Genomic DNA, 27,484 nt, shown 5'->3' on the forward strand with positions numbered 1-27,484 from the left:
TGTTTGCTCGGGCTGGTGGTGCTGCTGCTCTTCATCTCCTGCTTCCGCCATGCTTTCTCCTCCATCCTCTCATTCTCCCAAAACGAAAATTTTTAAAAGCTCAAGAAGCAGCTGTAGCTCTACAGCCAGGAGCGGATTGGGAAACCATAGTAGCTCTGTAAAAAATTTACAAGGTAGCCCCCTGTTACAGGTAGGCCAACCACCAGCAGCAAGTGAGGCAAACACAAGTAGATAGGGGTCAGAATAGCCAGCTGTAGGCTATGCCATGCATAACTCACTGCAGCAAATTTAAGGTGCCACCTATTTCTAATCCGCTAAATCTCCTTGACATAAATGAACACCATAGACTGGTTTGCCTTAAGCCTTCGCACCTGCGTGATTACCATGAGAGTTTTATGTTGACTGGTAGCCAAGCTCTCATTATAATGGCCAGGATCAGAGAAAACTCAGATCCTAGTTATTTAACTCCCTAGAAGCCAGTGTCAATATTGACCACAGCATCTAGGTGGTTAGATGAAGGCAGGGGGATCTTTATCTCCCCTTCAGCCCCCACAAATGCAATTGCGGGATGCCAATAGATAACTATGGCAGCCAGAGGTCTAGAAAAGGCCCCCCAGGCATGTCATAGCTGCATGCCTTTATATGCACCAACATAGTCTGATAGATTGCTTTACAGGTTCAGACTAACAGGGATTAATGCTTTGCTATAGTGAGTATATCAAAGCATTACAACATTGCTAAAATTATCACATTGTGACGTCCCTGGGGAACCTAAATATATAACAGAACAAATGTGAATGATGTTTATTAAAAAATGTACTCTGCTAAATGAAATTATTTTATTTTGTAAAAGTGAAAAAAAAAAAAACTAAACACAATATCTCTTCATTCATGACCCGTATAATTATCTACATACTGTGACAGTACAAAACCCACTATACCAAGACCAACATTACTAGTAATAACACCACCACACCAAGTAATACCACCACACCATGACCATATATTACCACCAAATAGTGATTAATCCACATACTGTCACTAAAGAAAGACCACTACAAAGATCAATATTACCAATAATGACACTATTTGAGGACCAAATTATCCCGCCAGGCCGTGATCACATATTACAACATAGTGATGGAATACTACCATACTGTTACTAAATAAAGACCTCTACATAGATCAACATTACCAATAAGACTGCATGAAGACCATATTGTGACCAAGTAATACCTCCATAGTTGTCCTGGAAAAAACTGTCTGCAAAAACCAAGCTTACCCCCATACAGTAACCATACAGTGGTAGATACTAGTTTACCAGTTCATAGTAGCAGTAGACAAGTGCTCTGCAGACTAGATAAGTGATCATAGGTGACATCCCCTCTGACTGAGGTTGTTCACTTTCCCTTTTTTTCCATCCATCCATCCCAGTCAGCAATCATAAGTTCTCCAGGTCGCATTTGTCTCTGCAGAATTTGACACAGACATCTTTTAATCCTCAATTCTCCAGCCACCTGCCTTCATTTTCTATAGTTTTGCACAATTTTCCATGCATAGTGCCTCAGGTAGTATTAATGCACAATAGTATCCTCTTTTTTTATCCCTGTAGGCCCCACACAGTAAGTACCACTTTCAGTACCCGTTTTAATACCCTAAGGGCGCCCACCCACTGGCGTTTTTTTTCACTGCGAAATTCGCAGGGTTTTTTTTTCTGCAGGGGGTCTATGGGACTTGTAATGTAAAAATCGCGATCTTAGCTTTGCATGTCCCATAGCCCAAAGACCCCTGCAGAAAAAAAAAACCGCTGCGAATTTCGCAGTAAAAAAACGCTAGTGGGTGGGCACCCTAACTCAGTAATAATTCCCTTTATGGTTTCCTTTTTGTAATAATGCCCCTTTTAGCACTCGTATGGTAATAATAATGCCCCTTCTGGTCCACATATAGTAATAATGCACCTTCTGACCCCCTAGAGCAATAATAATGCCCATCATGTCCTCAGTTTAATAATAATGACCCTCCTTTCCTCTACTTAGTAATAATAATGCCCCTCCTGTCCCCAGTTTAGTAATAATAATGTTTCCCCATTTGGTAATAATGTCTCCCTTGTCATACTTTTTGATAGCTCTATTGCTTTCTGCTGGAGAAGGAGGAGTAGAAAGTCCGTGCTTGGCTATTCTGTTCTCCTGGTAGAATTTGTCTTTTGATAATTTATTACATTGCCTTTAAAACAAGTACCACACCTGCTGTCTTGTTTAGTGTAAATTTTGGTAGCTCTACAACTGTTTCTTGGAGAAGGTCCATGCTTGGGTATTCTGTTCACCTTGTAGAATTTGTCCTTTGAAATTTTTTGACATTTCTTTTAAAACAAGCAACACACCTGATGTGTCCCATGGCGCAAGTTTTGATCTAGGAGACCCTATGTGGGGTTTCTTTTATTTTCAGTGACAGCCCTGATGCTTTGAGTGACCCCCTCTACACCACTGTATACTATTTAACCGATTTTTGGGAGGAGCACAGTGTTCCCCAGATGTGTGGCTGTATTCTCATGCAATGTGGAAGGCTTTGGCTGCATTTTGGACATTCTGGAGGACAATTAGTGAACCTAATTTTTACTTTCATTTACTTAAAAGGGGTTGTCATTAAAACAAAAAAACGTTCCCCAGCTGGGCCATTATTAAAATAACAAACAAGTATAGGCTCACCTCTCCTGGGGCCTCAGGACACAGCTAACGGGTGGCTCTGGCATCAGTGATGACTTCCTGGTAGATGGGATGGACGAAAGCATGTGACTCCTTTGGCCAATCAGAGGCCGCAGCGTCACTTCCCCAAACTCCTCTGATTGGCCGTAGCGGTCATGTGCTTCCACCCAGCTGATCTACCAGGAAGTCACCGCTGATGGCAACACCAGCTGTTAGCTACATCTAGGGAGCCCCAGGAGAGGTAAGCATACCCTGATTCGTTATTTGAGGCAGAGCCCAGCTGGGGGGACAGGACTTTGTTTTAATGACAAAACCCCTTTAATAGGAGTCGGAATCAGCCATCCCAGTTCACAATGATTTTGCTGTCAGCCCTATCCTGAAATGAACCAATTATTCCACTGATTGCTCATCACTACTCATGGACATGTCCAGCAGAACCCATTGAATGTAAAAAAAAAAAATGTGAGCATAGCGTAGCACTACAACTCTGTTTGGTCTTCGGGGGGCGCTGAAAAAGGTAACGGAAACAAAAGAACTGATTAAAATGCTCATACATTAATTGTCCAATCAGTTTAGAGTAGTTTACTAAAAAAGCAATAAGCTCAATAAGCTTTTCCCCAGAATGCCCTAGTATGAACTCGGCTTTAGATTCCTATCTATAGATACCATATCTATAGGTTTGTACAATACTCCGTCTGCTGCCCAAAAACAAATGTAACTGCATTAAATCAAGTAAAGCAAATGTGACAGATAATACGCGGATTTGATGTGGACTTAATGCACATAATCTAATATATCATGCAAAGCCAAGAAAAATATTTAATTCCTGCCAAATATCACTGTTATCTCTCTGGATTATATTCAACATAACCAAAGCTTAAACTCTATACAAATTAAATCATTGAGATAATTTGAAGGGGTTGTCCTACTATAATTACTTTTTTAAACAGCTGACCATGATCTAAAATAACAAAAGCAACAATAGTCACCTCTCCTCTCCCCCACGGCTCTCCCCGTCTGTGTTTAGAGCGGAGATCAGGTGATCGCTGCAGCCACTCAAAGGTTGCAGCGTGACGGTCTATTTTACTGGCACCAACACTCACATTCTGGGCGCCATGAGGCTAGGAGTTTGGGATGGTGATGTTGCAGCCTCTGATTGGCTGCAACAGTTATCTGATTTCCGCTGTAAGCACAGACCGGGGGAAGGCCGTGGGCGCCATTGCACTTAGGGAGAAGAAAGCGGAGTATCGCTTGCGTTATTTTAGGTCATGGCCAGCTGTTTACATTTTTTTTTTTTAAAGTGGGGCAACCCTTTTAAAGCCCTGCAGAAAGGGGTGATGTCATAGTCACAGGCAGCAGGAGTGGGATCCCACCATGGACCTTTCAAACATCTGATCATTGGAGTTACTGAGAGTCAGACCTTCACTAATCTTATATTGATGACCTACCGTATATACCGGCGTATAAGATGACTTTTGAACCCCGAAAAATCTGCTCTGAAGTCGGGGGTCGTCTTATGCGCCGGTAATACAAAAAAAAAAAAAAAGTGTAGAAAAAAAAAAATTCATTACTCACCTCCCCCGGTGTTCTGTCGCGCTCCGACAGGATGTCGCTCGCTCCTCGTCCCCGGCGCAGCATTGCTTTCTGAATGCGGGGCTTGAAATCCCCGCTTCCAGAAAGCTAATACACACGCCGGCAGCCATGACAGCATTGAATGGCTGTGATTGGCTGAAGGCGCACGTGTTAGCAATCACACCCATTCAATGATGTCATTGAATAGTGTGATTGGCTGAAGCCACGTGCGTTTTAGCCAATCACAGCCATTCAATGATGTCATGGCTGCCGGCGTGTGTATTAGCTTTCTGGAAGCGGGGATTTCAAGCCCCGCATTCAGAAAGCAATGCTGCGCCGGGGACGAGGAGCGAGCGACATCCTGCCGGAGCGCGACAGAACACCGGGGGAGGTGAGTAATGAATTTTTTTTTTTTCTCCACTGTATACCGGCGTATAAGGTGAAAGTTGGGGGGTCGTCTTATACGCCCCGTCGCCTTATACGCCGGTATATACGGTACCTTAAGGCCGGCTTCACACAACTGGATTCGAACAGTGAAATCGTCAGTCAGCTTCTGCATGGAGACTCTGCAGCAAATCGCACACATTGAAAGGTATATACATGCTCTGTTTTGCTGTGGACTCTGCGTGGACAGCCTCCCTTGAAGTCAATGGAGACCGTCCGACCCACAATTAACATTGCCTAGCGACAGCGCAGGAAATACCAATATTTAAAATTTGTACTGTGCATGACCGCCTGTGAGCCTCATTGGTCATCCACAGTAGAGATTTTGCAGGTATGTGGGATCATATCCAGATTCTGCTGTGGGATCTCATATGCAGGATCTGACCTGGTCATGTGCAGCCGGCCTAAGGGTAGCTTATCAGTAGTAGTGTCCCAGAAAACCCCTTTGAATGAACATGAAAATGCAAGCATATTAGGGTAAGTTCAGACATAGTAGATTTGTTACAGAAATGTCTGCAGATGTCATGTGATTAAGGTCCCCTGCACACGGGCTGAAATTCCACGGCGGGATTTACCGCAGAATTTCTACGCATGGAAGCTGCCATAGGATTGCGTTAGAAAACGCAATCCTAGGCAGACGGCCACGATTTGTCCACAGGAAATCACGCACGGAAAACAAATCGCGGCATGCTCTATTTCTAGAAATGTCACTCCCCGGCTGGCGGCTCCGATCTGTGCATCAAAGATCTGGAGCCGCAGGAGAGGTGAGTACCGCTCTGGTCCCTGCAGGGGCTCGGGTAGGGTCCCGCTGCAAGAATTCCCGCAGCGGGATCCGACCTGTCCGTCTGCAGGCAGCCTATGGTTGTAGGACTCCATGCACATAGAGTAGAAACCATACCAATAAGATGTACGGAATGGTAACTTGTGCAGTGAATCTGCTGTGTGCACATGGAGCAGTCATAAAATATACAAGGTTTCTAAGGAAGAATACTTTCAAAATATAACAAGTTTTGAAACATGCCACATTTTTTCTCATGCATTCATACAAATGTAGCAAGGTATAACTTGTACTTCTGTGTGCTTTTGTATTAAATTGGCAGGACACAAAGGTACGATATGGGCAATTGCAATCTATTAGTGCTATATTACGGACTCAAACAACATAGATCCATCATAGGACATTGTAAACGGCCCTAACTCTTTACTATAATACCAAGTTGTATCCATTCTCACACAAGACACTTCTGTAAATGTAGACTTACCAATGAAGAAAATAACTGGAGAAAGATGTCATATCCACATTTCCAGCATCCATGCTGACATCAACTGAATTTCTTGGTTTCTATTAACTTGTACTCACTCTGCCAAAAAGGGGTTTATCCAGATTTAAGAAAGCAGCAAGCATTTACATCACGATGGACAGTAATGCCTGGAAACTATTTTCCTGACTGGCGTAATTTTAATCCTTCTGGATTCAGTTATTTCAGCCCTTAGATTTGTGGCATGTTTCCAGCAATGTGATAATTTTACTCAGTATATTAGTTTATGTATTCCTCAGTTTTGCTACACAATCCTAATGCTTGTCTGACAATTTCCCTTTATTTGGCTCGGTCACCACTCTCTCATTTCAGTTGACGTCTGGCTGACTATTGAGCTGTCGAGATATAATCAACATTTTTACACCATGGGTTATTCATTATCAGGAAACTGAGCTCCGTTAATATGTGGGCAGTTTAACAGCTACAGAAACACCAATGATGGGCAGGATTCTGTGTGCTTGGGACTTGCACTGTACCTTACAAGTGCAGAAATCTTCACGTTTAGCATGGAATTTGAAAGAGAAATGTGGTTTAACAAGATGCGGTATCTGTATATGCAGCCTCCCATGTAACACAGGCAAATGTTTTGTCTAAATCTTAATCTCGTCTCTTGGCCCAATGCCCTGTTTCACTTTAAATGCAATAATCATTAGTCATGTTACTATCAATCTTGGGACATTAGTTTATAAAGCAGATGAGAATCTTAATACCGTATATTGCTGGTTCACAAAACACATCAGTGTCCTGGGAAAAGTTGAAATGTTGATTTATGGGCAAGAAGAACAAAATGGGCAGGGCTGGCATAAGCATAAAGCAACCAAGGTGGCGGGGTCCACTGAGCCTGGGGAATGCCAATCTTTGTAAACATGCCGTATGCTTCTGATGCTATGATAGACAGGGGGCATCATGCCACGTTCTAGCTATCTATATATGGTTGAAAAAAAGCTTGGATAGTCGAATTATGACACTGCACTTTTTAGAAGAGCAACAAGTTTTTCTTGTGTCATACTTGACTGTTGTGTGCTGACTTGTATATTGGTATGAGTAAGACGGACCAAGCCCACCAGATGACAAGCGCCAACTGGACACCTCTAAGGATGCTGTTTGATAAAATATTTGGAAACCTTTATAGTATTCAGAGCTCCATTTTTCCCGATACTGAGCTTCAAGTCCCCTGCATAGACACAGATTATTGAGACAGCATGATGGCTACCGGCATCTGACTATGAAGACCTTACTCAGGAGTGTACATAGAATGCTGAAAAATATATATGTATACTGGATATATAATATACACACACAGGGGCGTAGCTAAAGGCTCATGGGCCCAGGTGCAAAAGTTTATCTTGGGGCCCTCCAAGTTCTCTTAACCCCTTAATGCAGTGACATAATTTGAAGCTCCTAGGCCCCAATGCAAAATCTGTAATAGGGCCCCCAACTATAATGCATTATTCATAGTACTGGGCTCCCTATATGGAAAAGAGAAGCCTTATGGGCCCCCTAAGGTTCCTGGGCCCAAGTGCAACCGCATCCCCTACATCCTCTGTAGTTATGCCAGTGTACACACATATACACTGGAGATAGCATACTTATAAGAAAACTTTATAACATGGCAGGCTCAGATACAGCAGCCCGACTCTGTGTATGGTAGTAGACTTCTAAATAATGCAGTCACTAGCTAATAGTCGCATATCAGTTCTACACAAGGCAGTGATTAAAGTAGTTACTTCCAGTGATCTCATTCTTGATGTCTTCTCTGATTGGAGTAGTCTCTTTTCATCTTTCTTTTCTAATTGGTTCCAGACTACCGTGAGAAGCCTTTTTCCACACACAACCTGACTTTGTGCACTCTCCTCAGACTGCTGCTTGCATTAATGTCCCTGTCAGTACCCTCCATGATACTAGTGCCCCTTTGTCACACCAACAAAAAATTGTGTTTCCTTTGTGGCCCCATAACTTAATAATTCCTCCATTGTGGCCCCACAAAAGACTAGTGCTCCCTCTGTGGCCCTACAAAGGAATCAAGCCCCTGTGTGACCCCCCAAAGGACTAGTGCCCACTCTGTGGTCCTACAAAATTATAGTGCTTTCTCTGTGGCCCCACAAAGAACTAGTGCTCCCTCTGTGCCCCTATAGGTTATAATGACCCCTCTGTGGCCCATAAAGGGATAGTGCCCCTTTGTGAGCTAGTAATGGACTGTTGCCCACTCTGCAGTAGCCCCTCCCACCAAAAAAAAATTGTCTGCTGGTTTCCTGCACTTGCTATACTAAGAGAAAACGACAGGGGAGGGAGTCAAGATCTGCGATGCACAGAGCTGAATGGCAACCATTTGAAATGTGGGTTAAGGGGCATAGTGATAAGCTATTTAGTTACAGTGCCCCCATTGGCACAATAGAGACTGTGTGGTTGCTGCTATTAGTGGCAGGTTACTGAGCTTACTACATATTACTATACCTTGAACTCAATATTAGCATACAATAGCAGATGTCTAGGATTAGAAATATTTTATTGGTAATCAGAGGTCATAATACTAGAAATAAACTAAATTTCTAATAGTTTTTTATTAAAAAAAAAAAAAAGCTCCCCTTATTAGGCCTCATGTTCACGGGAAAATTTGGGCCCGCACGGATTCCCCATGCAGAATCCCGCAGCAGGTCTCTCCTAGCCCACAGACATGAGGCCATAAAATAGATAATACCTGTCCGGACGCTGCGGGTTCCCATCCAACGCAGCTGGATCTTCTTTTTTTCTGCCCGGCAGATGTGCTCAGGAGCTGCGGGAGCCGTCCGTACAAGAAATCTGCAGAAAATGGAGCATGCTGCGGGTGGTTTCCCGCACGTGCGATCTGCGCAGCAGGGAAAAATGACACCCACAGGTATTTAATTACCTGCGCATGTCCAATGCATCCCTATGGGCATGGATCACGCGTGCGGGACAGCCACGTGGATTTGATCATTCTAATTTGCCAGTGGACATTAGGCCTTATACTCCACCTCTTTCTTTGCTGTCGCAACCGCATGCATACACTGCAGTCGCTGGTTAGCCAGTTCATGGCCTCTACTACAGGTACAATGATTGCAGTCTTAGGGAGTGTGGCTGCAACCGGGCAACCATAATTTGCACCATGTGGCATTTAATCCTCCTTGCCATGAATACCACATGGTGTAAATCATTGGTGTTGGTAGTAGCACTGTCACAAACTAGCGGGCATAGGCACAGTGCCATGCAGCTTCAGTTACTGATGGGATGTGCCTACAGGCCTGGTAGTGGTGATGTGGCAGCTGTTAAATAATGCTTGGCAAATGAAGTTTTACTGCTAGCGCCATCCTGGGGCTTTCAGATATTCTTAAAGGGCCCCAGGTTGGCTATACATCCATTCAGTTGCTGATGATCAACGGCTTCCCTACTTGATTTTGTGCAGTTCCTGTAGGGTTCATCAAAGGTGCAAGATATTTATGTCATTCTTGCCAAGTCTCCAGGAATGTCCAGAAGGTTCCTAGAAAGCTCAGACTCACAGGTGATGTGGCAAGTCTGCCAGGCACTGGACTGCATTATTTGCTTTATCTACGGCTTCACTTCCTCTACATGCCATGCAGCAGCTTAATAGGCATCTACATAAATTTTCCTCTTCCTAGCTCTGGTTTCTCCTCTTCGGGGGGCTCAGAGTATCAGAGGGAGAAAGAAGAGCCAGGAGAAAGAGTAATAATCTAGATGCATATGAAGCTGCTGCACAGAGAAGGTGAAGCACCGGTATAGTAAATAGTGCACACAAAGATGGACTGGTGGAGTACAAAGTGGGCACTATTATTTAAATGGAGGCACAAAGGGAGCACTCTTACCCAATGGGGGCACAAAGTGGGCACTTTTACCTAATAGAGGCACAAAGTTAGTATTATTGTGTAGCACAAAGAAACCATTATTACCTAATAGGAGCCCAAAGGAGGGTACTATTACCTAATGGGGGCATAACGGTGGCACTATTACCTAATGCAAGCACAAAGGGGGCTATATTACCTAATTTGCTGTCATTTAGGTGGGTGCGCCTATAGTAACCCCAGACCCCTAAGGACGCCACTGTGTTGGCGAAACATGTTGGAGGTTTCAATGTTTGTTTTAGCTCAAACACACAAACCTGGAGATTTTATTTAGGCAGAGTCATTAGTCTGCAGCATCGACCTGCTTGATGTCTTCTACAGCTACTAGCTACCGTGTTTCCCCGAAAATAAGACAGTGTCTTATATTAATTTTTGTTCAAAAAGGTTTAACTTTTTTACATGCATTGCTGCCTGGACACTATTTAAATTGACTTTTTTAATTAGCTGTTAGCAGGGCTTAATTTTGGAGTAGGGCTTATATTTCAAGCATCCTCAAAAAGCCTGAAAAATCATTTGGCATCCTCATAAATTCTGGAAAATCATGCTATGTCTTATTTTCAGGGTATGTCTTATTTTCAGGGAAACAGGGTATTTAGGAGAGCTCCATAAAGCACAGTATATTGCAACAGCATTGGTTGATATATATTACAGGTGGCTCAGCGCTCGCAGGTGTTTGTATTAATACTTCCTATGCCACTTAGTATTTGAATTTAGTTCAATAAACATTAGATTTTAATGAGGGTATTCAACCAGGGTGTTTCTTGCCCTTTGGGCAATTTTAGTACTAACTATTGTTAATAAGCCCGATGTACACCCTGAGGCAATGCTTGTATACGTTATGGATAATTACTATCTGTGACTCTGAATAAATGAGTTTTTTTCTTAGACTTTGTCTCTTCCCAGAACAACATAACCTATCCTAGTAATTATCAGTTTTGATTTTTAATGCCACCTTGAATGCTTTGCAAGTCGGAGATCAAAAACAGTTAGAAGTCTTGACAGGGAATGCTGTGACATTACATAAAGGTTGAGGCACATTTTGTTTCTGCTGGTTCAAAAGTTAAACATAAGCCCAGGTTACGCTGCAGGTATGCACTTCATTGTGAAAGAGAAGATATTGCATGTTAGAACATTAACTCTACCCTTGCTGATACTCCTATTCCAGTATACATATACCTTCAGAAATGAACCTTGTTCACTCCCACGAGCATTTTTATATGGCTACTTAGCCATGTTTTCATGCCGGCCGAGGCTTTGAATCGATTATATGGTGCAAATGCCAGCACTGTTGCAAAGGTAGTGATTTTTACACTTCCTTTACTTGTGGCACAGGAAATCCTGAGTTAAAGGGCTTGTCAAACTGTAGACAATTGGTAGCCTATCTTGAGAACAGGTCATCAATAGTAGATTGTTGGGGGTGCGTCACTAGAATCAAATGTTCTCTGGACTGGTGCGCTCTTGCACTGAGCTGATTTCTGCAAGAAGCAGGCAGCTCCGTTTCTACTGCAGTGGCCAGGTTTGGTATTGCAGGCAGTGCTCCATTTGAAATTAATGGCAATTCGGTTTGCAATGCCAAGCCTGGCCACTGCACTGAGAATGGAGCTGTCTGCTTCCTGCAGAAATCAGCTCAGGGCAAGAAAACATCAAGCATAAGGATCAAAATATCTGAAACAACACTGATGCGTTGGGGGTGCGGCTGAAAGCTGCGTTAGAATGTGGCTGCTACAACTTTAAATTAATAATTAAGTTGTTGCCTGATTTTGCTGGGGAAAAACTTTTCTACTTGCAAAATTGTTGGCCCATTACAATGAGCTGCATCTGTATGCAAAAAAGCACTCGCCGCAGCACAACGCAGCTGCGCAGGAACAAGGTTGGATGAGGTTAATTTGCGTGTGTCTGCGCATAGTGCTGTACTTTATGCGCACGCAGAGACAGTTCACACACGTGACACACCCCTTACATGGATTAAAAGGCTATTTAGCCTAATGAGGTCCAGATGTGTTCCTCTTCCTCTTGTGTATTTACACATCTCCCATAAACTTTGATGAAGGAAGCGTGAAACTGTGCAAAATGCGGTGAAGAAACATATCTGGACCTCATTAGGCCTTTTAATCCACGGAATGCGTGTGCAAAACATGCTACTACCATCGAGCTCATTGAAATCAATTGGTTCTAGTCTCTGTTTTGCGCATGCAGATTTTGCGTAAGGGCATATACATGCAATACTCAGAGAATAGAACCCAATAACTTCAATGGGTTCATTCACATTTCTGTATTTTGTGTGTGCATTTTGGTTGCACATTTAAAAAAAAACAAAAAAACACATTCTATTTTTCTGCGTATTTGCACACCAAATGTCCCCATAGAAGTTAATGGGGGGGGGGGTGCGCAAATGCGAGCACAATATGCACTGACATATGTGACACGCTTAGTAATTGCACTGGTAAAACACCACCTCTGGGACTAATTGGCCAATTAAATCGGAGCGTTTGTTTGCTGTGCGCAAATGAACATACCCTGCGAGTGCAAAAATTACAGTGAATTACGCTGATGCACACGTAAAAAGGCATTGTTCATTCCGCAAGAATGCAGCGCTGAAGCACGTGCAAATTCACTTACGCTCTTGTGAAGCCGGCCTTAGTCTTCGCTGTGGTTGCCATCACATGCAATCAGTAATAGAATTGTTAGTTGCATATGATGTCTTACTTGAAGGAAAAGCAATGCAGTTCTCTCAGTTACCAGCGACTAAACACGGTTAAGAACACTATTTCATACATTTTTCTACCCAATTAGACTTATAGACTTTGTTCACATTTTCCAGCCACATGAGCTGCCGGCAGTGAGCCAGCAGAAACTGTGTAGGATACTGCGTATGCCTGCGAAGCACACACTCACGGACATGCACAGTGTGATTTGTATGCATATGGCTGCATATCATAGGGCTCACGCGGGGCTCAGGCTCACCTGGGGCTCATTGCCACAGCTGTTCTTACTATAGGATATCCTGGAAACATCACCTGTTGGTGCCTTGAGGTTTGAAGTTGGGAAACAGTGGCCTATGGTCAGGGGCTTAACTAAAGGCTCAGAGGTGCAAAAGTTCAACTGGGCCCCCCTCCCTTCATCTGTACCTGTACCCATACCTAAACTGAATTGCATACAGCTGCAAAACAAATTTACATAGATGATCTAGCTCATTGGCATTAGCTTTCTAAACATGACACATTTCCTGGACTACGTGAAAATTTGTTTGTAGACCCTGAGGCCGCTCTCACACATGCATTCAGTTAAACGCCGCTCGAAACCGCAGCATTTTACCACAATTTTGAGCAGCATTTTTTGAAGGCATGGTACTGTGTTTGACAGCACTTTTTACCACACCCCATCAGGCCTCCCTCACACAGGCGTTTGCAGAAATGCAGCAGGTTTCAGCAGCACTGGCATGCGTTATGCCAACCTTTTGGCTGCGTTTTCAGCCCCTAGTTCACCCTACATGGGAAAGGGAAACAACACAAGAAAACCCTAGGCCTAGAAAACTAGAAATGAAACGCAAACGCAGTACTTAGCTTGAGATGCAGCAAGCTTCTGACTGCGAGCCCAGTCAGAGAGCGACCGAAAATCAACGACAGTTTAGCTCAGTTTCAGACCAGGCTAAATAGCCCTAGTAATTACTCACAGGTGCAACTAAACACCTCACACCTAATACCACACCTACTGTGCCAGAAGATGTAGAAACATCTCCTAAACCAGCTCTAGACTTATCAGCAAGGCAGCAATCCCAGAACCGCCGCAACACCACCTATGTGACTCTATAGACAAGTCTGATCAAATGATGTTTATAGCAATAGGATAATAAGTAATAGAAATATTGGAATTGAAGATACTTTTTATTATGTTCAGCAGAATAATTACTGTATTTTGGCAACTTGATCTTTTTTGGTAGAGTTTCCATTGATTTTACTGTTTTAAATCATGTCTTTGTCCGGTTTGGATTTCCTGTTAGTTTGGGCAGATTTTATTTAAGTATGCCAGTTACTTTTTAATTTCAGTCAATGTGAAAACTGAAATAATTTCTCTGCTCATGGACTTGGGAATGTTCATTTGTGGCAATATGAAATAAATAGAGATGAGCGAACGTACTCGGATAAGCACTACTCGTCCGAGTAATGTGCTTTATCCGAGTACCGCTGTACTCGTCTTGAAAGATTCGGGGCGCTCCGCTGCTGACAGGTGAGTCGCGGCGGGGAGCGGGGCAGAGCGGGCGGGAGAGAAGGAGAGAAAGATCTCCCCTCCGTTCCTCCCCGCTCTCCCCTGCAGCTCCCCGCTCCGCGGCGCTCCCCGAATCTTTCAGGACGAGCAGAGAGGTACTCGGATAAAGCATATTACTCGGACGAGTAGTGCTTATCCGAGTACGTTCGCTCATCTCTAGAAATAAACTAATGGAAAACATTTTCTTCTCTCCTAGTTTCATTTTTCACATGATTTATTCTATTCTGCACTACACATTTTAGACTAAATTTGAAAGTCTAAAATGTATGTTTCTTATTTCTATTCACGGTGGTAAGTAGATATTTTCTAAGGGTACATTCACATCTGCGAATAAATTGTGGCCTAGACACTGTTAATGAGAACAGAATATGGAAATGTATTACTGTCACCTAACGCAAATAGTGAATTCTAACTGATATCTTGTGGGTGATTTCCTGTCATACAACTGCTGTGACAGAAAAAACTGTGTCAATCAGGGAAGCTACAAAATTGTAACTGTATTTCCACCAGCTAAGCTGTTTCAACATCATAGATGATTTTAAGCCTGGTGATATAAGAAAGAGCTCAAAACTCCCCTTTACTGGTTTAAGTGGTACAACAGCTCATACAATCGGTCGCATGACCATAGCACTAGGCCCCGCCCCCGTCCATGTCACATGGCCAGGTAGGGGGAAGGATGCAGAGAATTGCAGCAAGCCCCAGTGATTGTATCACTCCCCCCTTCTCCATATTGATATGGATAGGAATAATCTAAGGGAGAGCCCCCTCCTCTACGGGTCTTGAGTCTTATTGGTGCCTCTAGGGCTATAAAAAAGGAGACCACTGCATCACAGTCTGAAGGAAGCATGCAGCCCACGGACAAGGAATGTTGAGCAGTGGAGGCAGGAGAGAGCTCAGTAATCAGATCAGTGAACTGAGGAGCTGCGGAACAGAGCTGCTAGAGAAATTCTGTTGCAGCAGCGTGCACTTAGTGTAGGACACTGCATACAGAATTGCTGATAGAATTGGCTGCAGAAAGACTACTGTTGCAGGACTGGCTGAGTGGATGCCGAGATCCAGAGAAGAGTCATCCAGAGGACAGAAAACTGTAAGTGAGGACAGCCTCATTAAAAAGCAGAGCAATGGGCACACATTAGGAGACTTAAAATCTAGTCTACAGGCTGTCTGTCAGTATAGCAAGGGTTTGTACACTTTCAGGGTTTGTACACTTTCTAGCTATGCAGTAGTGATTTTATTGGGGCTTGGACTCTAGGAGTGGACAATTATTGACTAGACTGGACTTTGTGCTGAATCCTTTGGCTCTGCAATTTATAACTGAGAGATTTCTGTTGCTACTGGCTAGTACCTGCTCCACTATGTTTGTCCTGATTCGGTTTGCCCAACGTACCCAAAGGGTTAAATACTGAATGATGAACAAGCACCAAAGTTTTGGGAGCAGATTATAGTACGCAGTTAGAGAAAAATGGGGTCCTGCAGGTGAAATGCGTGATTTGGTTTGATTCTTTCTCTGAACCAGAGAAATTCTCATTGAACCAGAATCTTACACTTTTTTAATTTTAGCGTTTTCCTTGCCAAACAACACATAATTACAATGCAATAAATACTTGCAAACATTTCACCTTTAATTACTACTTTCTGCTTTCCTGTTTATACCACTACTGACTCAGCTCCTGAATTCCAAACTTCATAATTTGTCTTTGTTTTATACAATATACAGAGTTAAATGTATGCCTGCTGTATTTAGTAAAGGGATCTCTTCCTGGTTATACAATACCTTACAAATCAATCTGCACATACAAACTGAACAAACCGGCATATTCTATTTGCAGCCTTTTATATATTTGTATGTATATTATGACCTCAATCCCAAAAAAGTTGGAGTACTTTGTAAAATGTAAAGAAATGTAAAGAAAAAAGTGAATGCAATGATTTATTACTCCCATATAATTCCCATATTTTATTCACAATAGAACATATCAGAAGTTACCATCGCTGTATTAAAAACAGGCATGATTCTGTAATGCAAATCCCTGCATGAGCTCAGGAAACTTCCAAAAATCATTGTTTGTGAACACAGCTCAGTGGGCAATTCACAAATGCAAGTTAAAGCTGTAGCATGCAAGGAAGCCGCCATATATCAACACAATCCAGAAATGCCGGCGTCTTCTCAGGGCCAAAGCGGATTTAAAATGGACTGAGCCAAAATGGAAAACTGTTCTGTGGTCAGATGAATCAGCATAGGAAATTCTTTTTGGAAACCACAGACATATTGCTTTTTGAAACCTGCAGACTCAAGAGGAGAGGAACCATCCAGCTTGTTATCAGCGCACAGTTGAAAAGCCTTCACTTCTGATGGTATGGGGTTGCATTAGTGCCTATGGCATGGGCAGCTTACACATCCTGAAAGGTACCATCAATACTGAGCAGTATATTGAAGTTAAGAACAACATGTGCTCCAATCCAGACAATGTCTCTTTCAGGGAAGGCCTTGTATATTTCACCAAGACAATACTAAACCACTGGTAGGCAATGGTAGACCTGGCCCTGGCTCTACTTTTATGAGATGTGTTGCTGCCATCAATTTCTAAATGAGGTAATTTTTTTTAAAGAAATGGAGAAATGTCTCACTTTCACCTTCTGATGTGTATTATATGTTCTACTGTAAATAAAATATTGTGATATTAGATTTCTAAATCATCGCATTCATTTCTTCTTTACATTTATTTACATTTTTCTCAGTGCCCCAAGTTTTTTGGAATTGGAGTTGCATGTATATGTATATATTGAAGAAAAAATGTTATGGTATGATAATCTTAGAAATGGCTGATCAAACTGAAAAGAGCTTTATTAGAAGCACCCCGAGAGACCCTTTAGGAAAGCTTTGCTCACTGAGATGAATAACGAGCTGAATAATGCTTTGATAATGTGTTAACTCACATGCATAATATTCCCCAATAGAGTAGTGCCAATAAAGATTACTTGCCAGCTGGAAATCAGCAGCATGTACCTACAGTATGTATATTACACTAGTGCCCTAGCATCCAGGGTGTCTTTATTTCAGTGGATGATGTGGACCTTCAGGGTTTATTCACACGGGCGTGTTTGTGTGCGCAAAATCTGTGCGAGCGATACAATGAGAATAGAACCTATTGTTTTCGATGGGTTCTTTCTCGCATTTCACTCGTGCAAAAAAAAAAATGCACAAGCTATATCTTTGTGCGCATTCGCACACCACACATATGTACGCGTGGTTATACACAAAACACTGCACATACCCGCAAACACCAGTAATAGCCATTTAAATCATGGCCGGGGCAAATGCACACGGTATTTGCACAGTCACAGATGGAAAAAAAAGACTCCTTCATTGTGCAAATACGTTGCGGACAAGCATTTTCGTGCCTACGCTCATCGGCAGGAGCCGTCTAGATTATATTTTAAAGCAGTATATTGTATAGTAAAAAAACGCCAGTGGGTGTTCACCCTTATTTTTACCTTACTCCCACTAGGGGAACTTGACTAAACCATCGCTTGATCAGTTACGCAATATACTGCAAAACTACTGACAATACTTTATATACAGGAGAGTATACTTTGAAAACGCCAATATGAAGAGAGACGGGGGTTTTGTTTCAGCTGTAAAGACAGTGATGGAAGGGAACTGTTGAATGTGATATGCATTGCTACATTTGCTAAGCATTGTCTCACACCCTTACGGCACTAAAAAGCTCATTGTTGGGTTAATCAAGTACTTGGAGAGAACAGATGTTACTCCCTTAAACGCCTTCTGATAGCATTACAGTGTGCTGTCAGGCATGGGTTTTATGTCACTGAATTCCTAGAAGATGAATGTGATAGTTTAGGGAAGCAGCGAGCTGTACAATGCTGAGGCTAGTGCAAATAAAGCTGCATTTAAGGAGCAGAGTGAGGATGCAAGGGGAAAATTAGGAATAACAGAAAAATCAATGGAAGAACTACAGCCTTCAACTGTTCGGAGTCACTATCTCTATTAATTACTATCCTGTCATGTTAACTCTTTCAAGACCAAGTATGTTTGCACCTAAATGAACAAGCCAAATTTTGGAAATGTGGCATGTGTCATTTTAACAAAATAAGGACTCATTCATATGAGTGCAGCAATTTTCGGTTGGCTGTGTCACAAACGGCAAAAATGCCGTTTGTGCACCCGTTCAGATGAACCAGGTGCGGCACATGAATGCCGAGCCCGGCTTGCCGTCGGGCAGAGGCAGACAGTTTAGCTCTGCTAAACTGCCTTCCCCTTTCTGCTCTCTCACTATCTCTCGGCTTAGGGAAGTGGCGGAATGGGGCATGTAAAAACGCCTATGGTCGTGTGAAAGAGCCCTTTTAGTAATACTCTGTTTTGGATGTTTGACCCACTAGAGGTGGTTGCGATCGATGATGGAGAAGCTGACATAAATTTATGTCACTGCTGCAAAGAGCCCAGGCAGCAGCCACATAAATTTACCATTGGCAGTTATGAAGGGGTTAAATAGAAGCAACAGGCAAAATTTACTCAGAACCTATTTTTTCACATTAAATAGGTTTAGCAATGAGATGTCACTTAAAGGGGTTGTTTCACGCCAAAACGTTTTTTTTTTTTATTCAATAGGCCCCCCGTTCGGCGCGAGACAAAGACAAGGGATGGGTTTAAAAAAAAAAGTTTATTACTTACCTGAATCCCCGCGCTGCGGCAACTTCTTTCTTCCTTTACCAAGATGGCCGCCGGGATCTTCACCCACGATGCACTGCGGGTCTTCTCCCATGGTGCACCGTGGGCTCTGTGCGGTCCATTGCCGATTCCAGCTTCCTGATTGGCTGGAATCAGCACACGTGATGGGGTGGAGCTACGAGGACCAGCTCTCCGGCACGAGCGGCCCCATTCACCAGGGAGAAGACTGGACTGCGCAAGCGTGTCTAAAAATGCCAGAAGACAGCAAATTTAGACGGATCCATGGCGACGGGGACGCTAGCAACGGAGCAGGTAAGTGAATAACTTCTGTATGGCTCATAATTAATGCACGATGTATATTACAAAGTGCATTAATATGGCCATACAGAAGTGCTGAACCCCACTTGATTTCACGAGACAACCCCTTTAAGCCCTTTACTGTATAGCCAAGCACATGCCATCTGCAGAAGATTTAAAAAAAGCAGGTGGAATCCTGATAAATGACCCATAATTTAGCTGCGTAGATAAGGGCGTATTGCAGGTTGGGATTCCTGAACTTTCTTTTAACCCCAGTGAAGGATTGATGATTTTTTTTTCTTTAGAACATAATGAAAAGCCTGGAGAGAGCATGATGTTGTCAATATATAGCAAGTTTATCTCTATTAAACACCAAGTCGCAAAACGTACAGAAGGTCTTGGATTGCTGCCTGGGTTCTTGGCCTTAAGGGCATTCGGTGATCACATTCTATCTTAAACATTGTTGAGAAAGATTCCACCTTAAACATTTCCAGCAATCAGGCCTGAATGAGTTCCATACAATTAATTCCCTCTGCTCCTGTGAGTTAACATAGTATGTTACTGATGTAATGCAATGTCCCTCCATGCATACCCCGAAGATGCAGGACGTAACTGTACGTCATATAGCATTAGGAAGTTAAGTGAATGGTGGCGGAGTGCCTGAAAATTGCTTCTGGCCACCCGCCACTATTCACAGTAAACAGGCAGTCCTCCATAGATGAATGAAACGAAGAGTCATTTGTCATTCGGTTGCTGGCAGTGCTTACACTGAAGGATTATCTTTCAGATGTGCATAATCAAATGAGAATCTGAATGATGATTGTTCTGCGTAAAGGGCCCTTAGTATAGGACCTCAGTCTCTCTAATTTGTGCACAAGAGTCTGCACTATCATTAGTCAGGTATATATCCTCAACCAGGCTATAATCCTGTTCCCTTTTGTCTGTGCTAGCATTTAAAACAGCACTTACATTTAGACTAACTGTAGATTTGAAATAGGAAATTGGTTTATCATTCCCTTTAAGGGCGCCCACCCACTGGCGTTTTTTTCCCTGCGAAATTCGCAGCATTTTTTTCTCTGCAGGGGTCTATGGGACTTGTAATGTTAAAATCGCGATCGCGCAAAATCGCAATTTACCGCGATTCGCGGTGGGTGGGCGCCCTAAATGTGGACCCTGAGATAGCAGGCCCGAAATGTTTCTCAATCGTATTAGAGATTAATTTGTGTGACGTTGAGGCAGTCTTTAACGGGGTAGCTCCAGGGCTGCAAACCCTTTTAAGGCCCATTTAGACACGATGATTATCGCTCTAAATTCGCTCAAAAGCAATCTTTTGAGTGATAATCGTTGTGTTTAAGTGTGCCCATCTTTCACTGTTCAGTTCTACTTGAACACCGTCATTCAGCAGAGCAGCTGGTAAGCAGGACTGCAAGCTGTGTTCTGCCTGTGGAGAGCTGATTACAGCTGATAAAATTATCACAGCTGTTCTCAGCTCTTAGTCCCACCAGCAGAACAGCTGATAAGCAGGACCGCACACTGTGCTCTGTCCGCGGAGAGCTGATTACAGCTGATAACATTGTTACAACTGTTCTCAGCTCTCAGCCCAGCCAGCAGAACAGCTGATAAGCAGGACCACATTCTGTCTGCTGTCCATGGTGCTAAATTCTCCATGGGAAGCCCATGGCTGAACAATGCAGCTAATCACAGAGCTGAGACCTCCTGCTAAGTTCTATAACAGTTCCCAGAAGCTTATTTGCATGCAAATGAAGCTAATAAAGTACTAATGGCAATCAATGCCTATTAGTACTTTATGCAACATGATCAATGATCCTTCAATCTTTGGAAATATATCTGTGCTTGTAAATGGGCCTTTACTCTTATGATGTGACTATCATTTATCCTGCTTATTTTTGAACCACAAGCTGGGTAAGATGATCACAAAAAAACAAAAAAATTCTTTAAAAAAGAGACCATCTCACCAAGACCAATGAAAGAGTTCAGATGGGAATACAATCCTATGTACTATATTCTCCATCTGGACAGCATACCCAAGTCTGATGGTATGACGGAGCACTAAAGGGACATTGCCTCAGAGCTTCAGGACTTGCATGAGGCTTTATTCTTCAAAGTGATACATTGTATAAAGAGGATACCTCGTATATTTGCATAAAAGGAAGATAAAAATACCAAAGTTGAAAACGGAAAACATTGCTGCATGTGTTCTTTATTACTGGTGTTTGAAACCGTAAATAGCTTGTTTCGTAAAATAAATCCCAGCAAGTAGTGAAGCAGAGTGGCTAACAACACGCAACACCGTCGAGCCCTTGAGATCAGCAGCTTGTTTCAGAAAATAAATCGCAGCAAGTGATGAAGCAGAACGGATAACAACATACAATTGTATTGAGTCCCTGAAATCAGTGGCATTCATGGTAATATCCTAACACTCTTTAACCCCTTAGTGACCACCATATGATTTCACATCCTGAGTGTCTGGGCTTTATTCTACAGGGCCATGAAAACATGTCAGTAACAAAGATAAAAAATATAAAAAAGGAGGGTGGAGCAAGACCCAGTGAGTGTGGTGTAATAGTTCTGGAGTAAAAAGTATTTCAAATGATGGAGGTGCTGTGAGTATAGCGAAAGAGAATGTGGTAAAATACTGGTGGTGAAGGCGCAACACTCTAAGCTAGTTGAAAGTTAAGGTCCAAGATGCGATAGTGAAAGCACTTCTTTTTTATTTAACAACATAAAGAACCCGCAAGTGAGAACGCATTTCGGAGCCGAGCCCCTTTGTCAGTTTGTCTGGATTAAACACAACAGGATGCCTAGGGGTGACACAATTCCGAAGGTTTTTGGATGTGCCAGAAGTCCTGTATGTGGCAGAGAGGAAAGAAGTCAGATTTCCAAAATTTAGCCTGGTCATTAAGGCGCAAACAAGCTTGGTCACTAAGGGGTTAATGATAGTTCTCAACAGCACTTAAAGGCGACTAGTCTAGACAAGCAGCTTCAACAAAGTTATAACAAGTGAACATTACTGTAAAAAGTGGCCAAATCCAAAGCATATAGTTCCGGGATCCAAAAGATAAATAGCTGAAGTAAACAAAGTTTAGGGCAGCAAACAATGTACACCAGGAGTCCATTGATAAAATACACTGTACAGCTGCTCTAGGGGGGGCTTCACATGCAACATTTTTTGGAAAACGCACTTGCAGTTTTTGATGCAGTTTTTTAAGCCAAAGCCAAAAGTGGATCCAGCAGGAAGGAGAAGTTCTTCTTGTGTACGTCTCATTCTTTCTTTAATCCACTTTGATCCAAAACTGCATCAAAATTTGCAAGTGCGTTTTCCAAAAAATGTTGCATGTGAATCCACCCTTACCCATCTATGTGCAGCAGGAGTTGAGTACTGTATAGAAGTATCTAGAAGCTCTTACCCTTCCAAAAAATGCTGAGGAGAAACCGTGGCCTCAATCCACTACTGATAGAGTAATAGGTGGAGAGAGAAGTGGAGCAAACCCACAGTAAAGACTGAGATTAAAGGCCTGGGAAGATACACTTGCCTTAAAGTGCTTAGATTGGATAGGGTAGATAAGTTGGATATTCATCCAATTGTCCTGGTACCTTTATTGGAACCTCTGGAGAGCTGCGCCTACACAGCAGATTTTTCTTTTAGCATATACTACTGCTAGAGTATCACCAGTGGGGGCAAGATCCAGTGCTTGTACTAAGCAATGCAATACCGCGTGGAGCATAAAGTGGCAGGGAGAACCGTGAATGGTGGTAAAGAGAGGGCCACATGTTCCTGCCAGTGTTCACCTGGTAGCTGTTAGTTGTCGGTGGCAGTCTACAGCATTTCGGTGCTCTACCTCTGTCTTCATAAATGGATCCTCATCTTCTCCTCAAGACCTTTATTTGCATTATTGACTGTGACCATGACAGTTACAATGATCAGTCCTAACATTAAAACCGCCTTCCTGATATTGTTTAGGCCCCCTTGAACTACCAAAACGGCTCTGACCCGTCTGAAGGGGTGCATTTGGTCTGCAACAATATTTAGGTAGGTGATATGTGTCACGGTAACATCCACATGTATGACAGTATCCAAGGTTTCCCAACAGAACATTACCCAAAGCATCACACTGTCTCTGCCAACTTGCTATTTTCCTACAGTGCATCCTTATACCATCTTTTCCTCAAGTGAGCAACACACACATCTGACCATCCATAAGATGTAAAGCAAAATGTGATTCATCAGACCAGGTCATTTTTCTTTTTATATACAGTACGTCTGTTAGAAGACAAGACTGTGACAGATGCAGTGTCATGTCTTTTCAAGACTGTTGACACATAACTAGAGCAAGCAGGATACTGGAGCCATCGGGGCAGGAATGTATATAGAAGAATACATGGTTGCTGGACACAGGAATGAACAACACACAGGGCTACAGAACGGAAAACCCTGAATTTATTGGACAGGACCCACCTCAAAGCGAAGCACCCATCCCAAAAAGGACAACCCCACTGCTTGTACAAGGTAAGGTCTGATGTGAGAGAGGAATAGGAGAAGCAAACAGACAACAAATAATCTGACAACTAACAAAAGACATATATGAGAGCCCTGCCAGGGGCAAAATACTAAAAGTATATCCAGCACTCTCAGCAAGGAAGAAACGGCTTATATATCATAAGAAAGCTGCTGACTGGTTGACTGGACTGTCAATCAACCCAGCCGGCCCATCAGCTAAACAACTCTAATACGGTTAGTGATTAGCTGGCTGGACTGCCAAACACCAGCAAGTCCTTCAGCTAAGCAGCAGCAGGGAGATGTTTAACCCTTGCTCACCAGGACTGATTGACGCATGAGTGTGCCACTAGGCACACCACTTGAACCAGGGCTGATGTAGTGACGTGACACTTGAGCCAATTCTGAGACACAGTAGAAACCAGCGCCAGTGGTGCCTTGACATGCAGGCGGTGGGATATAATTTATAGCACTATGAGAGTAGTGGCGAACCTATGGCATGCGTGCCAGAGACGGCACGCAGAGCCCTACCTGCTGGCACTTGCGCTGTCGGCTGCTGCTTACCATGGTAGTGAATACCACCCAGGGTGCCGCAGCTCTCCTGCAGGTAGTCACTCAGCAGCGCTGCTAGCGGCACTGATCCCAGGTGCACACTGTGACGTCAGTGTGCACCAGGAATCCTCCTGCCCTGATGTCTCCTCCTTGGTTCTGCGAGAGCAGAGGGAGGAGGCATCAGACGCACACACTGATGTTCCGCAGCAGCACCAGGCAGAGGAGCAGCGGCGCTTCTATGAGGAGGAAGTTAGCATATGTGTCTCAGGTGGCACTATTACTACTGGGGCCACTGTGGAGGTTACTATTACTACTGGCGCCACTGTAGCTGTCATTATTACTGCTGAGGCCACTGTGGGGGTCACAATTACTACTGGGGTATGTTTACATGTGGCGAAAATGCTGCAGAATTTCCTGACTGAAAATTTCCGTGGCAAATTCCGCAGTATTTCCGCTTCCAAAGAGCAGTCAAAACCTGTACACTGTCTATTTTGAAGCGGCCCTGTACTTTTTATAACAATGGAGGTAAAATCATATGTCGTGATAAGCCCCGCCCCCTGACATGTTGGCACTTTGCGATGAATAAATGGGTTTTGGGTTGCAGTTTGGGCATTCGGTCTCTAAAAGGTTTGCCATCACTGCACTAGGGGGAATAACACTGTAAACACCTGCAATCATGTTACATGGCATGAAGTACCTGATACATAATTCACATGTTGTGTTGAGGGTTTAACAAGACAAAAACATTTCTAAATGTAGTTTCCATAGATATTTTGTTTTCTCGTCTTGTAGAACTGTTATTACTCTAATCATCACAATAGATAGGCTGAAGGTTTTAGTTGAATATTTGTTGAACCTGCTTAAGCCTTCTGGGTAATGGCTTAAATAGTAATTCCTTGATATACTATTTAGCAACAAAACTGCTGGCTCAAGGATGCTGGATTAAAATGTCACATTGCTACTCCGTCAAAGATCCATGGTGCTGTCTAAGCATGCTGTCTTACAATGACTTATGTCTGACAATGAGCTGGCAGGGAAGCTGCTGGTTTACTGTAAGCACCACAGTTGTCCTGCAGCACTGTGGGGTCCTGGGCTCAAATGTGACCAAGGGCAACATCTGCATGGAGTTTGTATGTTCTTCCTGTGTTTGTGTGGGTTCACTCCCAGACTCTAAAAAAGATAGTACTACCGTAATTGATGAATTTAGATTGTGATCCCCAATGTACAGTGTTGTGGAAATATAAATGTGTTATATAAATAAGTTAAATAAATGAACAGGTTAAGGAGTTGACCTTTATTTGAAGGAGTTGTGTCAACATGTACAACTCCTCCCAAAACGTGGAGCCCAGCTAATCGCTTATGGAAAGTAGTTGATATTGTTGGGGGAAGCCACGTCCAACCAAGTATTTCCCCTGCAGTGACCAGAGTAGTACCAAGAAAGCACAAGGTCTGTTCTGACCCATAGATGAGTATCCCAAGTCAGAGACCGGGCTCCATAATATTCATATGCCCTTATAACAGGAGTTGTGCTCTTCACGCAAACCCCTTTAATGCTCTAATATAGTGGTGGCTGCAGGTTTCCCCCTCTGTAGGCTACATCTTTAATTTTCTGTCTGGGTGCAGACCAGCCGCTATGATATACTCTATACACTGCATATGAAGAAAACAGCAGATTCTGCTCCACTCTGTAGCATACACAGGGAAATAAAAGCATCATGGAAGACAGTGTATGACTGGGCTGAGCAGTGTAGATGTGATTTCAGTAGCTATAACATAGTAAAGTCACCTGCACACAGCTGGATTTGCATTGTGGAATCCAGAGTGGGCGTTTGCCTCCAAATTTTGCATCAAATACCCACCATAGCTATGGAAAAGTTTTTTTTCCTGCCCATAAGCGGAAAGCAATTATGATTTTCCGCTTGCGGGAGAAAAATTGCAACATGCTCTATTTGAAGGCGGATTCCATGCAGACGGCTTCCATTGAAGTCAATAGAAGCCATCCGACCCGTGGCCCTTCCGCAATCATCATTGCGGAAAGTTCGCAGGATCCATGTCATTGCCTAGTAAAGGCGCGGCGTTATCTGTACAGCGCATGTGCGCCGGCGCGCTGGCCGGCACATCCGAAGTACAGATAAGAAGAACAGGTACGCGTGGGTCACCTGCCGGGCATGGGGTCGGAATCCGCTGCGGAATCCGACCTGGTCGTGTGCAGGCGGCCTAAGTCACTCACTGTAAGCTTCAGCATCCATGTCTTTGTGAATCTTTGTCCTGCAATTTCTTCCTCCTTCCCCTTTCTTCTACATAGACTTCTTAGACAGCATGAGACAACACCCTACTTACTTCACTTCCTGCAATCTGTCTCCGTCTCTCTGTTACTAAACATGGACTTCACTTGACAAGAGGCAGTGGACAGCATATTGGAAGGGAAACCCCTAGTGGCTATCACTTTACTTAGATTTATAAGCATTTTGGGCAAATAAAGTGATTTGCACATTTGCTAGTTATCACATTGGCTATTATAGTACCACAAATCTCAAAATGTGATGTCCATTTAGGTTGAAACTAACGAAGAAATCATTGTTTTTAATGGACAAAAGGTAAAGCTCTGAAGACATAAAGGATATATATATATATATATATATATATATATATATATATATATATATATATATATATCTTCCTGCCTAACAAGTGTCTCTGACTACAACAGCTCTACAGAAAAACTTCTAGATGAATGAAGCAACATCTCCGAAGATGTGATTAATAAATGAGCCGCCTCTCCCAAACCTGACCCCGTAGAAGCACCTTAATCCTTGGTGCGCAGTAAGTTTGAAATATAGCCTACCTCGGAGGAAGAATCTTCCCAGCATCCATCTCCACTATAATTAGCTCAAACCAGTTTTTGCAGAGATTACAGGCTCTTCTGGTCAAACATTCATGTCACATTTTGCCGGCAAGATGACCTCAACGTTAACTCATCGGCAATCGGTCCAAACACTGCAGGCTTGTCTCGATGGCACCAGTTTCATTAATACACGTTGAACTAATTGGTTGCAACACATTGTTTTATTGGATGAAAGAACACAGATTTATGTCAAGTCCCTGAAGGTTATAGAGGAAACTAGAAATGTTGTTGCTACAAACCAGAATCTGTTTTCAGTAAAAACAATGGAGCCTGTGAGGTAGATGATTCATTCTCTCTGATTACTGTACACCAGACTGGGGAGAACACAAACCGCAAGAGACAAAGA

General features: G+C 43.0%; 1 protein-coding gene across 1 annotated transcript in view; it reads right to left on the reverse strand.

Annotated features, from left to right (window-relative positions):
• The window catches only part of ARHGAP28 (Rho GTPase activating protein 28), a 183,415-nt gene extending 156,184 nt beyond the window's left edge, over nt 1-27,231 (reverse strand). Inside the window, exon 1 of the mRNA XM_066579576.1 lies at nt 27,079-27,231. Coding sequence (XP_066435673.1) covers nt 27,079-27,107 — 29 coding nt within the window. The 5' untranslated portion in view covers nt 27,108-27,231. The remainder of the gene's footprint in view (nt 1-27,078) is intronic.
• Between the last annotated feature and the right edge of the window lie 253 nt (nt 27,232-27,484).

Source organism: Eleutherodactylus coqui, chromosome 9 (assembly GCF_035609145.1).
Source record: "Eleutherodactylus coqui strain aEleCoq1 chromosome 9, aEleCoq1.hap1, whole genome shotgun sequence".
Lineage (NCBI taxonomy): Eukaryota > Metazoa > Chordata > Amphibia > Anura > Eleutherodactylidae > Eleutherodactylus > Eleutherodactylus coqui.